At 40.8% G+C, this 16,973-nt stretch overlaps 1 protein-coding gene across 1 annotated transcript in view; it reads left to right on the forward strand.

The window, feature by feature from the left end:
• The window catches only part of FER1L6 (fer-1 like family member 6), a 128,780-nt gene that overhangs the window by 92,429 nt on the left and 19,378 nt on the right, over positions 1–16,973 (forward strand). Inside the window, exons 28-34 of the mRNA XM_007456067.1 lie at positions 80–192; positions 1,215–1,346; positions 2,732–2,857; positions 6,803–6,930; positions 10,783–10,953; positions 13,953–14,113; positions 16,492–16,634. Coding sequence (XP_007456129.1) covers positions 80–192; positions 1,215–1,346; positions 2,732–2,857; positions 6,803–6,930; positions 10,783–10,953; positions 13,953–14,113; positions 16,492–16,634 — 974 coding nt within the window. The remainder of the gene's footprint in view (positions 1–79; positions 193–1,214; positions 1,347–2,731; positions 2,858–6,802; positions 6,931–10,782; positions 10,954–13,952; positions 14,114–16,491; positions 16,635–16,973) is intronic.

The following is a 16,973-nucleotide window of genomic DNA, read 5'->3' on the forward strand; positions in this document are numbered from 1 at the left end:
GGGAAAGAGGGAGCTTGACTTTGTTTCTTCTCATCTCAACAGCATAAGAATTCTAACCATTTTCACTAAATGTCCACAGAGGCAAAACCAGACGAGGTAGTGGTAAATATAGATGGCCCAAAGAAGAAGAAAGACAAAATACTCAAGAAGAAACTCAAAGAAAAAGAAATCCCCAACCTGGCTGTCTTGCAGGTGTGTGGACACAGCCATCTTGGCCATGGTTAGGGTGGGAAACTCAGGAGGTGGGCGTTCTTTTAGTGCTTTAGTCAACTCCAGAATACCTTTGTCTGAATAACTTACTTTGTCTTTGTTATAATCATTGATGCAGAGTAACAGACTAACAAGCATGCAAGCCAAGACAGTGGAGCTTGCTATTTTCCTATTTTCTACATCCTCCTATTGAGAAGGGGCATAACTTAACTTGGTTAGCCTGGATGCAACAATGTAATTTACAGTGTGTGAGTTCCCCTGGGTTCACCTCTAGGGGCTTGACATCATCATGCAGATACGTACAGACTCAAAACAGCAGGAGTTTTAACTCTTACAAAAGTCAGCTTCGTCAGACCAGTCCTAACATTAGCCAGAGGCTATTAGCTAGAGGCATATTGATGGGTATGAAAATTGGCATTATGAAAATTATGTACCTAGATAATGAATTTAGATAAGTAATTTTGATGGGAAATTTGAATAAGTGATTTAATTTTATTACTCAATCAAAAACAATTCAATTTTCCATTTCTAAAATATATATGTAATTTCCTGCTTGGAAAATGCATGCCTACATGCATTATAATAAAAACAAATATTCCATCACTTTATATGTATTAAGAATGAAATGTTCAATGAATATTTTTTAATTTGAATGTCCTCAAAATACTGTAGTCTGTATCCAACAATCAGTGACATCAATTAGCTATAAAAAGCTTTGTCACATTTATACTTATATATTATATTTAAAATATTGTTGGTTTAGCTATACTTCTTGGAATTTCAAAGTTTATCAAAAATGTTTTATAAATTTCAGAGTGGTACTTAGTTCTAGGAATGCCAAGTCAATCATATTCCTTATTTTGCTGAAGATAAATTAACAGCGCCTCTTAGATTTTTCCAAGGGGCATATGCGAAGGCTGGTTTTGGAGAATCTTGGCAGTTTTCATTAAATCAATCCTGGGCTTTCCTTCCTCTGAGCACACTCTTGTCCCTTTTCCCTAAAGATATACAATGGGGATCTGGAGAGTGAATTCAACAATTTTGAAGACTGGATGAAAACCTTTGAGCTGCTCAGAGGCAAGTCTACGGAGGATGACCATGGCCTTGACAGAGATCGAGTCATAGGAAAGTTTAAGGCAGGTTCCAAGGTTAACCCTTTTATCTGGCTCTCCTGTCCATAAATGTCGGATATGACTCAATTCTGTTGGACGGTGGTGTGCGATGCCTGTAAGGAAAATCCTTAATCTCTCTGCAGGCCCCTCCCTCTCCAGAACCCCACAAGACCTAGCCCCAGTCTTTCAAGTTATTTGATTTGTGGCCAGTGAAGTGGATCAGAGCTCAGTCTGTGGAATATGAGGAGGCAGAGTCATTGCCTAAAGGGATCACTTAATTTTACTCTGCTTTTCCCAGCCCCTGACCTACCAAACATATGATTTATACAAGCCTATCAGCTGAATGATTAAATTAATCAAACAACACAAACCCTTCATCTGGCATACTTACAGTGTCAGCACCACAAAGCAGTAGCTGACACTCACTATGAACCTACTGCACGCCTTCATATGAAGGTGATGTGCTGGAAATCGCATGGGCATTGCAGCTTGCCAGTCTGGGTTTAAATCCTCATTTAGGATTTAAATCCTAACTAGCTTGTGATCTTGAGCAGTACTTGACCTCCCTGAGCCTCAGTTGCAGCATCTGAAAATAGAAATACTGAAGCCAAGATTGAATGAGATAATGGGAGGAAACACTAGCTCAGCACCCTGAGCTAGTAAAAGCTACACCTGAGCTTTTTACACCTGAGTGTAAAAGGCACTCAGGATTCCATCTGATGCTCCTATTCGTTTCTCACGTTAACAGCCCCATGAGGAGGGTTATGTGAATGGCCTGAGGACATCCAGGGGACAAGAGTAGCACCACCCCAGGTCCGGTTAGGTCCCAGGCTGTGATCCTTTTCCCAGCGCTATGCCCTAGACATTTTTTTTTTTAATTTTAAAAAACCCTCTTTATTTTGAATAGTTAAGATTCACAGAAAGTTGCAAAGATGGTAGACAGAGGTCTAGTGGACCCTTCACCCAGTTTCCTCCATTGTTTACATCTTATATAAATATCAAAACCAGGATATCCACATTGATAGAGTGTGTATATAGTTTTATGTAATTTTTATCACATATGTAGCTTTGTGTAACCACTACCACAAACAAGATACAGAGCTATTCCATCACCACAAAGATCTCCATCATGCTACCCCTTTATAATTATGCCCTGCTTGTGACCGTCTCTATCCTCTGGCAATCACTGACTTATCCTCTATCTTTATAATTCTGTAATTGCAAGAAAGTTATATAAATGGAATCCTCCAGTATGATGAGACTTTTGAGATTGGCTCTTTTCACTTATATAACGTCCTTGAGATCCACCCAAGTTGTTGCGTGTTTCAATAATTTATTCCTCTACGTGGTTGGTTTTCAGTGGGGCATGTGACTATCTTGTTTCAATGGGTAGTGCTTTGTGTTTCCAGGGCTCCTTCTGCATCTACAAAAGCCCCGAGGATTCCGGCATCAAGGGCAGCAAGCAGCTGAGAATCCAGCAAGGGATTCCATCCAACCACCCCATCAAAGTCCTGATCAGGGTGTACATTGTTGCGGTGAGGCATCCTTGTTTACTCTGAGGGGTTGTCTTAATCTCCCAGAGCTGCCATGACAAAATACCGTAGACTGGGTGACATAAACAACAGATAACTCATTTTCTCCAGTTCTGGAGGCTGAAAGTCCATGATCAAGGTACAGAGTTGGTTTCTGGTGAGACCTTTTTTCCTGGCTTATAGATGGCCACCTTCTTGCCGTGTCCTCAAATGGCCTTTCGTGTGTGTGTGTGTGTGTGTGTGTGTGTGTGTGTGTGTGAGAGAGAGAGAGAGAGAGAGAGAGAGAGAGAGAGAGAGAGAGAGAGAGAGAGAGAGAGAGAGAGGAGAGGAAATCTGTTGTCTCTTTCTCTTCTTGTAAGGCTACCAGTTCTATCGGATTAGGACACCACTCTTATGACTTCATTTAACCTTAATTAGCTCCCTAAAGGCCCTATCTCCAAATACAGTCACATTAGGGGTTAGAGCTTTGACGTAGGAATTTTGAGAAAACACAATTCAGTCCATAACAGAGGGTATGAAGTTTGGTTGGTAACATGGACCTTTGCTGGCTTTTCACTGAGCGAAAATATTTCCCAGGCTGAGAGGACTGCTCTGTGTAGCTTTATTTGCTCTCTGTGGTTGCCTGCTAGCTGGGCAGGAAACCAAGTAGCACTGAAGCAGGAAGCTCACAGGCAAGACAGAGGGAAGAACCAGGGCAGAACAGGGCAGCTGCCACTGTGCAATCCTCCCCCGCCTCCAGGGCTATGCCTCTGTTCTGCTGCAGTCAGAAATTTCATTTCCAGTGTATTTCCAAGAAAAATATTATCTGCCCTAGGCTTCCTCCTTTCTGATAATGAGAGCACTGAACAATAATTGTGAAACTTTTGGCCTGAATGCCAGGAAGCTTGGGGCCAAATTCGGTGCTCAATCAAAGCAACTGTGTACTAGACATTTATGGTTCATGTATTTGTTTTCATCTCCTGACCTTGGAGTTGATTTTCATAATCTTACTTGATTGTAGTCATCTTATTTTATATTAACTCTTTGCTTAAATCGCCTAAAATCTTTTTTAGAAACCGAAATGAAACATAAAACAAAGATGAATTGTTCTTTAACGCCAGGGCACAACTAAACACCCCCTTTCCATCATGCAGTTCTCATGTTTCCTTTGTTATTAGCAGCAACGTCATCATGGCCATGACCACCATGTGCCAGGCATGTTCTAATCACTAAGGATATCGTGATGGAAAAAAACACAGCGCCTGCCCTCGAGGAAGTCACAGTCTAGTTGGAAAGATGAGAAGTAACTTGTGAAATTATCCAATAAGGGATAAAGGGTCCAATAAAGGATACTTGTAGTATCCTTTATTCATTCATTCAACAAATATTGGGAAGACCCTGTCCTAAGTCCTGGAGTTAATGTAATGAACAAGACAGACAGTACAATAACTTGTAAAGCGTTACTGGCAATGCCAATAGTCTATATTAAACACCCACCCACAGGATAGTTTAGAATAATCTTTTCAAAATTTTGTTCAGGAAATCACTCATGTCTTGGGAGAGATAATTAATCACTCATGGTCTGGAAGTAGACCATGTATTCAAATAAATTCTAGAAATGGTGCATATAGTAATTCATTTCCCTTCTCCAGCACCTGAGATTCACAAAGCTCATTAGCATATTCAAGGCTCTGAGAATTCCAGAAGCAAAGAAACCTATTTAACTGTTGAATCTTTAACAGCATTTTCAAAACTTACTGCCCACACCTACTTTTCCTCCCTACAGGAAACACTGCGGAACTCAAGTTCTACGGGACATATTTTGGGGAACCCAGAAATAAGAGTCTGAATAGTAGGAAGGAGAGGGAGAAATTTTTTTGGACTACAAAGATTAGAGAAGGATTATGATTATTTATTCATTTAGCAAATATCTACAGCACACTTATATATATATGTATATGTGTATGTATATATCTATATCTATACCTATATCTATATATAGATATAGGTATAGATATAGATATTTATATACAAGTACCCTCTAGACAAAGACCAAGATTGCAGATCAGGTTCCTGCTCAGGAAACAGTGTGGAGGAAGGAGAACTGGGGCTGGAACTTGAGGACTGGCAGGTCTTGAACAAATGAAGTGTCAGAGGGTGGCAGCCCTGGGTTGTAGGTAGTAGGATAAATCATGGACAATGTTTTTTGTTGACATTTCTAGTAATGGTGATTATGTGTGGTTTGCTCTCTTACACTAAGATTTAATTAACTAAATAATAAGTTAATTTAAAAATCTCTTAATTTAATAAAACACCAAAGAAGTAGAAAGTAATACTACTTAAATTTTGCATGGAGAAAGGAACCAAATCCCCCCACCTCTGAAATTCCATCCCCAGAAACTTACCCTTCTTATGTATATATACTCTTCTTATGCAAACACATCTCTATTTACACCTGTCTACAACTACATCCAGGTGTTTAGTTAACGGAGTCCAGCTTCACGTATTACATGTTGATCTTCTGTTTTCTTTCTTTACTTGGTAATGTACCTTGGACATTTTTCTAGATCAGTACATATAGGTCTTTCTCATTCCTATTAGTAGCCACCTAGTGTTTTCTTGAATTGATGTAGTATCGTTTATTTATTCATTCAACAAATATTTGGAAGACCCTGTCCTAAGTCCTGGAGTTAATGTAATGAACAAGACAGACAGTATCCTTGCTCTCATGGAGATTATAACTAATTGGGGATGGTGTGGGCATTAGGAGGGTATGAAAATAAACAACAGACAGATAAATAAGCAAGAAGAATGTCAGAGATAACTGCTAAATAAAGAATTAAAATTGGGGGATGTCATCAACTATAATTCAGTAAAAAAAAAAAAAAAAAAAATTGGGCAATGTGGTGACGAGAGTAAATGGGGAAGGGACAATTTTGGATGGAAACCAGGATCTTGACCACTAGACCATGGGGCCAGCAGGGGAGGGACAATTTTGGATGGAGTTTCTCCCTAAGTAACTGACATATAGGTTGTTCACAATTTTTAGCTATTAAAACAACGTTCTGGGCTTCCCTGGTGGCGCAGTGGTTGAGAGTCCGCCTGCCGATGCAGGGGACGCGGGTTCGTTCCCTGGTCTGGGAGGATCCCACATGCCGCGGAGCGGCTGGGCCCGTGAGCCATGGACGCTGAGCCTGCGCGTCTGGAGCCTGTGCTCCGCAACGGGAGAGGCCACAACAGTGAGAGGCCCGCGTACCACAAAAAAAAAAAAAAAAAACAACGTTCTAACGAACAACCTTGAAAAGAGAGCTTTGTGTGCTTATACCCTTCTGTCTGTAGGACAGAGTCCTACAAATGCGATTGTCTCTTATCCAGCTTCTCATCTCTGCACTCTCTCTGTCTTCTCCATGTCCTTCCTCACCAGCTCCCTACCCTGGTCCTCCCTGACGGAAACAGATCATTACTCAGCTGACCAGCGCTAAATGCAAGACTGACGGGGTCATGGATTCAGAGTCCACTACTTCTGGGAGGAGGCTTTAGGTCTACCCCATAATTTTACATATTAATCTCAGAGAGATGACATGTTTTGCCCAAGATCACATGACTACGTGAACTGGAGCTCAAATTCATACCTTCTGCTTCCTGGTCCAGCAGATTCCTCATTACTCTGTGCCAAGGGCTGCTTTCCACTGGGGAGACAACTCCAGAGAAAGTAGAACTTGGGCAAAGCTGATAACTTTTCTTTTAACAGCAGAGTAGAGAGGCTAAAACAGTGGTTCTTAACTTTATAGCTGCACACTAGAATCATCTAGGGAGCTTCTAAAGATCCCCAAGTCCAGGGCCAATTTAATCAGAATATCTGGGAATAGAACTCAGGCATCAGTATTTTTCAAAACTCCCAGGGGATCCCGGTGCCAGCCAGTGTTGAGAACCACTGGACCAAAGGGATTTTTTTTTTCTCTTCTCCAGGCATTTAATCTTAGTCCAGCTGATCCAGATGGCAAATCGGATCCCTACATTGTGGTCAAGCTTGGCAAAACTGAAATCAAAGACCGGGACAAATACATCCCTAAACAACTGAACCCGGTATTTGGAAGGTCAGTGGCCACCTGGGTCTCATTGCATTGTCCTCTCTGCATTTGTTCTTATGGTGCTTCTGTAGGGTGTTTGGTGTGCATACGTGTGTGGGTCTGAGTAAACAGTGCAGGAGATTAAATGCCGACTCCTGCCCAGGATAACAGCCAATCAAGCCTCTCTTCGTGGAGAAGGGCTGAATTCTTTCCTTGGTCCCTTCAGCAGCTTGGTTCTGCATGGTCTTCATGGCCATGGTTTTCCAATAATGATTTTCCCAGATCTCAAATTTAAGACACCACTTGAACAGTCATCAGATTCAGCCTCCTGCCTTGGAGAGAGTTCCTTTTTACAAACAAGATAACCAAGGCCCAGAGAGGTTTAGAAACTTGTTCAAGTTCACACAGCTCATAAGTAGAAGAGAAGGGGACACATGTTTGGTCTTTTGTCTTCTACCAAAGAGATTTTTCCATCGTATCATCTTGCAGTTCATTTGAGGTGACCTCTGCAGTCAAAAAGTGGAACTGCACCCCCCGCCTGTGTTTTGTTTTCCTGCAAAGTGTTTACAATGCATCACACTTGTGTTATGTTTAGGTGAACCAGGCATTCTCCAGTTCACAGCAACCCTACCACCCCATTTACCTTCTAAAAGAGTATGTCACACATTTATGTTCCCTGCTTGGGTTTGTGCTCTTGACTGCCAATAACTCTGGAGTCAAGCAGACCTGGGTTTCACTCTGCCACATACAGGCTGAGTAACTTTATGCAGACAGCTTAACCTCTCTGGTCCTAGTTTTTCTCATCTGTAAAGCAATAGCAGTGATAATTGACTCTCAGATGCCTTTAGAAGATTAAATATGACAAGCACCTAGCATGTTGTCTATGATAGTGCATAGTAGATACTCAAAACTCATTAGCTTCCTTCTGCTCTCCCTTGAAAGTCATTTTAGCAATGCACACATCTTACGTGTATTTATTGTCTTTTTTTCCGGAGTAACAAGGAGCCTGGGATGAAATCTTTATCCACCTCATTTAAATTCATTTACACATTTGTGATCGCTTTGGACCCTCTGACATTTGATCAGCACCAGCCTCTTACATTTTATTGCTCCCAAGGAAATAAGGCAATAAACAATCTTGCCTGTTCAGATGAAAGAGAATGATTAAAAAGACATGCTGGGGAAACTTACCCTTGCTTCCCTGATCGGGAGATGACCTTTATCATTACCTGCTGTTTACGTAACCAGCACTTCATTTTGTCAAGTGCTTTGCAGTCACGTTTTATGAGCTGCTCTCACCACAGTGCCATGAATTAGACTGGTTTTATAACCTCCGTTTATGGCTGTGGTAAACAAAAGAAGAGGGTGATGGAATAGTCCCTCCTGCCTCTGGCATTTCAGAGCCTCTTCCAGAAGCCCACCAGGGGTGGATGCTTTGTTGGATGTATATTTAATTGTTACTCAGGGACAGACATTGTTGGCTCAATCTGTGTTCCAGCAGGGAGAGTGGAGGGCTCTCATCCCCGACCTGGGGTCTGGGGAACTCCTCTTTGAGACCTCCCCATAGGAGGATATCACAGGCTCCACGCCTGATGCTCTGGCCCCTGGTCTGCTTTACTTTTCTTCATAACCTGTGACATGAATTGGTGTGTTTATGTCTGTCTCCCATCTCCCCGCTAGAATGTAAGCTCCATTCGTGCAGGGTCTTGGTCTAGTCTGTTCAGTGCTGCATCCCCAGTGCCTAGGACAGGGTGTGGCACAGAGCAGATGCTCTTTAAATATTTGTAGAATGAGCAAATGAATAAACAGATTGACAACCCTTCAGTCAGTTTTCAGTGGGATTTCATGGGACCCCATCATCCTGAGGGGGTACATGTCTGAAGAGTTGGTTGTTCCTCATGTTCTTAATAACCACACTGCCTGTCACATAATGGCTATCTCATAAATGTCAAATGAACAAGTGAATCAATAAAAGAATGAATGAATGGGCAAAGAAACAGTGAGACATCTTTGCTCTGAAGCTTTCGGTACTGAATGTTTCTACAAGGCTCAGTTTTCACCCATTTCAGGATGCATTCTCTTTTCTCACACCAATGCTGTTTCTAGGGATCCTATCTCAATGACACACACATGTTGGTATAAGCCTAGTTTATCCCCGAATGACTGGAAGTCCAACCATGGTGAGCTGTTTTTGGTAGTTTTTCTAAGGCAGCGCTAATGAAAATTCAGGAGAGGTGAACCTGTGAGCACATAGCACACAACTCTGGGAGATGGACCAGAACAGCTGAGCCCTCTGTCCTCTGTCATGGTTGCCAGGGGCAGTTAAGCACTTAATAAATCCTTCCTTGGTGGCAGCAGCTTGGTGATGGCCAAGCTCAGAGGTGGCTGGGGGCTTTCTTGTGAGATGCCTCTAGAATATCAGTTACAGTTTCAAATCCCAATCTCAGAGCCCCAGAGAGGCAATACTGCGTCTTCAGGTGGAAGAGGCGAATTTCTTTTTTGCGTAGCTGTGTCCCTGGCCTGCAAGATCTGCCAGCATCAGTCAGTTACAGGCACTGGAGCTGTCCAGCATCTCTGCTTTTTTCTCTCTGGGGACGGCTAATTGGCTCCAGGCTGTGCTGTGATTGCTGTCCTTACCAACCCGGAGAGTGAGAGTCAGGGCTAAGTGGACCTGACCATGACCGCAGCAGCCCAGACGGGCCTGAGGACAGGCAGTGAAATAATGGGTCCTCTATTCTCCCCTCCTCTGTGCATCCTCTCTGTCCCTTGTTCCCAGACCAGCCTCCCCACCTTGTCCCAGGGCAGACAGAGACAGGAACAACTGGAGAAACACTGGTGTATCCTTGATTTTACACATTTCCCTAAAATGCAGGCTTTCACTCCCAATTTAATTCTTAATTATCTTCTCTAATGCTCAGTAGCACGGATAATGCATTGTCACGGGAAATCCGACAGCATTGCTATTCCTTTCAGCACTGCACTGGGGTGAGATTGTGGAAAGAGAACAGTACCAGGAGTTAGGAAACTGGTACTTATCCCAGTCTGACCTGATTTAGGATCCTGGGCAAGTCCCTTGTGTTCTCTGGATTTCAGTTTCCTTATCTGTAAAATGAAGCGATTGGATATGGTGATTTCTGAGATCCCTTACAGTTCAAGGAAACATTTATCGTGTCTACTCTCTGCAGGTGAAGTGCAGCCTCCAGTAATGTGGAGATGAAGAGGTCTCTGTTCTCAAGGGGCTCAGAATAATCTTGTAGAGACAGCATTCCAGTCCTGCAAGTCTATGTTCTAATGATTTTCCATTGTCAATAGGATTTTCATTTCAAATAAACCCAGCTGGTATTCCCTGATGAAGCAACAATGGAGGAGAAAGGGAATGGTAAATTATTGGGTACCAGGTTGAATGCCTGGAAGTACAATCTGTGTTTATACAAACACTATCACATTTAACCACTCTGCTATATTATAAAGAAGACATATTTATCCCCATTTACACATAAAGAGGCTGAGAGAGATGAAATAACTTTCCCAATGTATTACAATCGGGAAGTGGCCGATTCAAAATCCAGATTAGAAATCAGTCCTGTCTGAGACCAAAATCTAAGACTTTCCTCTCCCTCTTGCTGTCACCCTAGTTGAAGACTGCAAGGCATGGCCCGCAAAAGATGAGATGATTGGCTACTGGAAAACTGACAAAAGAGTTGGAAATTGGTTGCATCTCAATGAAAAATTAAACCACATAAACACCCATTAAGTAGTAACTGGGTTGCTGAGTGATTAGTGAGTTCATATGGACTGTAGGTGGGCTAAAAGTGAAGCAGGGAGAAGTTCTCTATCACCAAATGCTGTCGATTCCTAAAACCTCTGCTTGGTTGGCAGGTCATTTGAGATCCAGGCCACATTCCCAAAGGAGTCCTTGCTCTCTGTGCTGATCTATGACCATGACATGATCGGGATGGATGACCTCATTGGTGAGACGAGGATTGACCTGGAGAACCGTTTCTACAGCAAACACCGAGCCATCTGCGGCTTGCAGAGTCGATACGAGATGTAAGTTATTCCTCCCATGGAGACACTGCTGGTGTTCTGAGGCTGCAGCCCATGCGCTGGGAAGGCCAGCCAAGGCCCAGATTTAATATCTCAGATGTGCTCCATGTCAGCAGGGCTAGTTTGGGGAAACTGCCCACTGCTCTTGAGGGTACTTGGGGCTGGGGAAGCAAAACTGATTTAGAACCCGGAGCAGGTTCTTCAAGAGTCAAGAGCTGAATTGTATTTTTTCATTCGATCAGCTGGGCCTAGTGGACAGAGTTCCCAGTGGGGAATGATGCTAGAAGAATGACTAATATACAAATGCCAGTATCCTAGTTAATTACAACAAACACTCATGAGTGCTTACAACATACCATGCACTTTACATGGAGTATCTCATTCAATTCTCTCAAAACCCTAATTAAGGTGTTATCCCCATCTTACACATGTGGGAAAAGTGGGTCCAACTCTCACTCTTTGCAAAGATTTTTGAATTCTGATTAATTTTAAAATATAAATTATCTGCTTTATTTTTACTTTTATTAAGGCTTTTAAAATAACATTTATTTCTTAAAAGCTAACGTGTGCATAATAGGAAACCAAAAACACAAGAAGCAAAAAACAAAGTCATCCATAATCACAAGCAGTTTACTGTTTGATGTGTCCTTCTAGGTCTTGTTTTTGTATCTACACGACTAAGCGTCCATTTTTATGTAATTAAGATCATACAGTTATGTATCATGCTATTTCACACACCACGAATATTTACTATTTCAAAGTCCCAAAGCTATGAGTATTTTAATAACCAAGAATACACTACACCAACTCAATCTGGAAGGAAAAAATGTAATCCTGCCTTTCTTGGTGACAAAAATTTCATAAAAGACAAAAATAGCAGCAGGCTTCTAAATAAAGATATTGGCTGAGTTACGATCAAAATACTACATTCCCTTACTGTTCAATTAAAAATGAGACCTAGAGCAACAGAGAACAGCTTTATTTTTTAAAGTATGATATATTTAATATCTTAAGAAGAAAACTCTTACAAATATCAGCTAGGAAAATATAAAAGCATCCATTAGATTTCCATGGTATAATTTTAGAAATATTTCTTCTGAATATAAAGTAATATATAGTCCTTGTAGAAAATTTAGGACATACGGAACGTACAAAATGATGCTCAAGTTATTTTATCCAGAGATAAAATTTACATTAAAAAATTTGTATGTATTTCCTTTTAGTATTTTTTTCTATGCTATTTCCCCCAAAGTTGGACTCATACTATCCATGCAATTTTGTAGGCTTCTTATTGGACTTATAAGCATTTAAGTTATAAATGCTATAAATGCTTAAATAGCATTTTATGATATCATTAAATATTCTTCAAAGTCATTATTTTAATAGTGGTGTTCCATTATATAAATTTACTATAAAATGATATAACCAATTTCCCTTCCTGAATTTCAGGGCATTTATATTTTTCTTTCTTATTCCATTAGAAATATTGCTGCCATGCACATTCCCATACAAAAGCCATTGCAAACCTTTCTGATAATTCATTCAGTGTTCATCCATAGATATGGATTTATTCCATTAAAAGGAATGCACACTTTAAAGACTTTTAATCTATATGTCCAAATGGCTCTCCAGAAGGGTTGGACCAATTTACACTCTCATTAACACAGTCTGAGCATCTATTTCCTCCATGGCATGATTTTTCAGACAAGTCTCTACTGCTGGCCTGTTCTTCTCTGAGCCTGGAAGGCCGGTTCAGTTTTGGGACTGTAGTGAATTTATAAGCCTCCTGGTGTATTTACATCATTCTCAAGTACCTGAGAGGGTACCATTCAGAGAATGATTAGCTGTGCTCACTCTGAAGTCGGTAAAGGAAGCCACAAGCCAACATGGTGGATCTTTTGTTCAGGAGAATTTCCTGACAGCAGAACTAGCAGGGACCAGGATAATTTAGTCACAGGGAAGTTGTTCTCTGAAGTTTTAAAAATAAACAAGAGCACTTATTTCTGGGGAGGCCTATATATGGCTCTGGGGGTGGCTTGGAATCTTTTCAGGATCCTCATACCTCTGGCCCCGTGTAGGAAAACTGCTTTATAGCCATGTTTTGGTTTATTTCAATGCTTAAACAAATTAAATTCTGATGAATCCCGCATCCCAGGGAGCAGAGAAATCCAGGCTTATCTTGGTCATGGTTCCTAGGGAGCATCTCATTGCAAGTTAATAATTTTTAACCAAACAGCTAGTTTTTCAAGGGAAGAAGGGGTTGAAAAGGTTTAGAAACTCACCACCAGGAAATAACTGATTAGAGAAATGGCACACCAAGACTTCCTGCCTGTGACATGAGTCTACAATATGATTTTGGCAGAGGAGAAGGGAGGAAAGAAGCAGAGAAATTGGAAGGACGAGCTGGGCTTTCTTCTTAGATAAGTAGCAGCCAAATAGCTATTCTGCTAGGGACAGAACAAATGAAACAAAAACTACCTGCAGAGAAATCCACAGAGACAGAAAGCAGATTGGTGACTGCCAGAGGCTGGGTGGGGTAGGGGCAGTGAGGAGTAACTGCTTAATGGGTAGAGGGTTTTCTTTCGGGGTGATGACAATTTTTTGGAAGTAGATAGAGGTGGTGGTTGCACAACGTTGTGAAAGTACTAAATGCCACCAAATTGGTCAACTTTATAATATTCAATTTTGTTATGTGAATTTCACTTCAGATTTTTTTTAAAGGATGCATTTCTTTAAAAAAAATATCCAAAACTACCTGGAAAGAATGTTTATGTCAAGCTACTCGGAAGTCCTGCCTTTTGTACGAGCATACATATGCAGAGGTATTGACCAGAAGAGAGAGAAGATGATGAAATGAAAACACTAGCCCCAAGCATGTAGAAGGTCAAGTTAAATCTGAAAGATTAACACAGATCATAATTAGGTGGTCCTTTTTACCGGGACCTCAGATGTGGCCCCCAGGGAGGCTGGACCTCACCCTCTGTCCCTCCTCCACTTTTCAGAGAAGGATACAATGCCTGGAGAGACACGTCCAAACCCACCGAAATCCTCACCAAGCTCTGCAAAGACAACAAGCTGGATGGCCCCTACTTCTGCCCTGGGAAAATACAGATAGGAAACCAGGTCTTTTCTGGAAAAACAGTCTTCACCGAGGAGGACACAGGTAACTCCCGCAATGTATCCCACTGACATGGCTCTTCTTTTGAAAAGCCTGCTTTCAGTGGTATTGGTGACTGAAGATAATGCTCATTTATTGTAAAATGAATGCATGCTCACAGTAGAAAATATGCAAAAGTAAGGAGGAGGATGAAAATCACTCTTAATCCCCAAATTCAGAGATAACCGTGGTGTGTACTGGTATATTTCTTTACAGAAATATCAATTTTGCACAGTGTGTGTGCAATATGGCACATTTTTACATAATTTTAAATGTACCATAGCTATAGTTTTGTACTCCACATTTTCTGTTTCCAAAAGCTTATGACAATTCTCTGTTCTTTGAAACAATCCTTGATAATATTCTATTTTATGGCTGTGACATTTATTTCCATTGTGTCCATTTTTGTAGTGATACTTAATGCTACCACGAACATCCTTACACATATTTTTGCATATTTCTGGTGTGTCTACAGTACATATCATATAAGTAGAATTTGTCAGAAGATAGACAATACCTTAAAATTAATATTACATAAAATAAATAATTGGACACAACTCAAATTACCCCCATAAGTGTTATACCAACAAATCTCCTGTTTCAACAGCAAGAAACAGATTTTTCCATATGAGCAACATAGGACATACCAGGAAGATCCCAGAGAGCCTTTCATAAATTTAGGATAAGAAAAAAAAGCCACCTTTACTTTAAGGATATAGAACAATTTCTGTACTGTCACACCTGTCCATTTGATGCTTAAAAATTACCTATATATGGTTCAGTGCTCCTGATGCAAAAAGCCCGATTAAGTACACGCTACAGGGTGTTTTGACACTATGTTGATTCCACCACTTCAATGCCAAGATTTCTTTTTACCTTGTTGTTTTGGCCCCAAGAACTTCTTAGAGGTTCATGCATGCAGAGTTATTGACATTTAGTGTATTAATGATATTGATGAATTTCTGTGAGAAAAATACTTTTTTGTAATATTCTCTATTAAGCCACTTTAGTCCCTTGGTCAGTATTCTACATTTCATGATTAAACAATTTACTTGCCCACCAAAAATCTGAAATTATATTCATTAGGATCAGTTCTTGACTGATTAAACTTTTTGACAAAGATTTAATTCATTGATTACTTGTTCATCCCTATTGACTTTTACCGATTGTAATGACTGCTGTTGGGAGATTCTTTTGGTAGCCTTTTTTTGGTTAAACCTGGTTCAACTTTCCTATGTCGAATTTGGCCATTCTAAACTTTGTTCAAGAAGATTTTATTCTTTCAACAATTTTTGCCTTATTTTGTGAGTATTACTTCTACTGGCAGTTTTTGTCATGAATTACCTTTTTTGGTAAAACGATAGATCAGAGAATCTTTTCTGGAGTAAGTGTTGGTAGATGGGAGATCCCAAGCAATAATGAGAAAAGTCAAAAGACATCGATGAGCACATATTGTGGCTGTTTCACCACATTGCTTAGGGTCACACTGGTTCTCCAGGCCCTCTCCCACTATGGTGTTAGCAAACAGTTTTATGTCTCCAGGAAACATACCCTCTCTAGTCCCTTGAAGCCAAGTTTGTGATTCATAGACTCTGAAGGAGTCTGATTCAAGGGGTGAAGGGAGTCCAGTACTGCAAGACTCTGACTGCTCTCTGGATCTTTTGGTCAACCCATCTCATTTCCCACTCTCTTAACTTTCTTTTAATTATTTCTATTTTAACTGAAGTATTGTTGATTTACAATGACGTGCAAATCTCTGCTGTACAGCAAAGTGACTCAGTTATACACATATATACATTCTTTTTTAAAAAATATTCTTTTCCATTATGGTTTGTCCCAGGAGATTGGCTATAGTTCCCTGTGCTATACAGTAGGACCTTGTTGTTTATCCATTCTAAATGTAATAGTGTGCATCTACCAGCCCCAAACTCCCAGTCCCTCCCTCTCCCTGCCCCCTCCCCCCTTGGCAACCACAAGTCTGATCTCTAGGTCTGTGAGTCTGTTTCTGTTTTGTAGATAGGTTGGCTCTCTTAACTTTCAATCTCTTTCCCCTTCCCACCACTCTACTCCTACCTCTTTCCATTCTCTCGTCTTTTTTCTCTTTCACTGTCTTTTCTCTCTCCCTGTTCCTTGGTATATTTATTTTTATTTTTTTTTCTTTGGAATTTATTTTATTTTATTTTTTATTTTTTTTAACATCTTTATTGGGGTATAATTGCTTTACAATGGTGTGTTAGTTTCTGCTTTATAACAGAGTGAATCAGTTATACATATACATATATGAACCTTTAAGGGAGTGTTTGAAAATGCATCTGACAGCCCATGACTATCACCTTACAGGAACACATCTGACAAGTCTCTTTATTTTTCTCTCTTCCATGCAGATGAGACGGTGGAGTCGTACGAGCACTTGGCCCTCAGCGTTTTACACTCTTGGGAGGATATCCCGGAGGTTGGGTGTAGGCTTGTTCCTGAGCACGTAGAAACTCGGCCGCTGTACCACAGGGATAAGCCAGGAATGGAGCAGGTAGTGGCCAAGACAGTTCTGGCCCCAATAAGAGTGTTCATCCCCGAAGAGAATGACTTTTCCCCTACAAGTTAATCTTGCTTGCTGTATAATAATGGTTCTCAACCAGGGACAGTTTTGCCCCTCCTGCCCCGGACGTTTAGCAATGTCTCAAATATTTTTGGTTGTCTCACGTGGGTGGGGGTGATATTGGCATCTAGTGGGAAGGAACAGAGATGCTGCTAAACATCCTATTCTGTACTGGGAAGCCCTCCACAACAAAGAATTATTCAGCCCCAAACGAATGTTGAGATTGAGAAACTCTGCCCTAAAATCAGAGTAGGATTTAGTGCTCTTTCC

Source organism: Lipotes vexillifer, unplaced genomic scaffold (genome assembly GCF_000442215.2).
Source record: "Lipotes vexillifer unplaced genomic scaffold, Lipotes_vexillifer_v1.1 scaffold84, whole genome shotgun sequence".
NCBI lineage: Eukaryota > Metazoa > Chordata > Mammalia > Artiodactyla > Lipotidae > Lipotes > Lipotes vexillifer.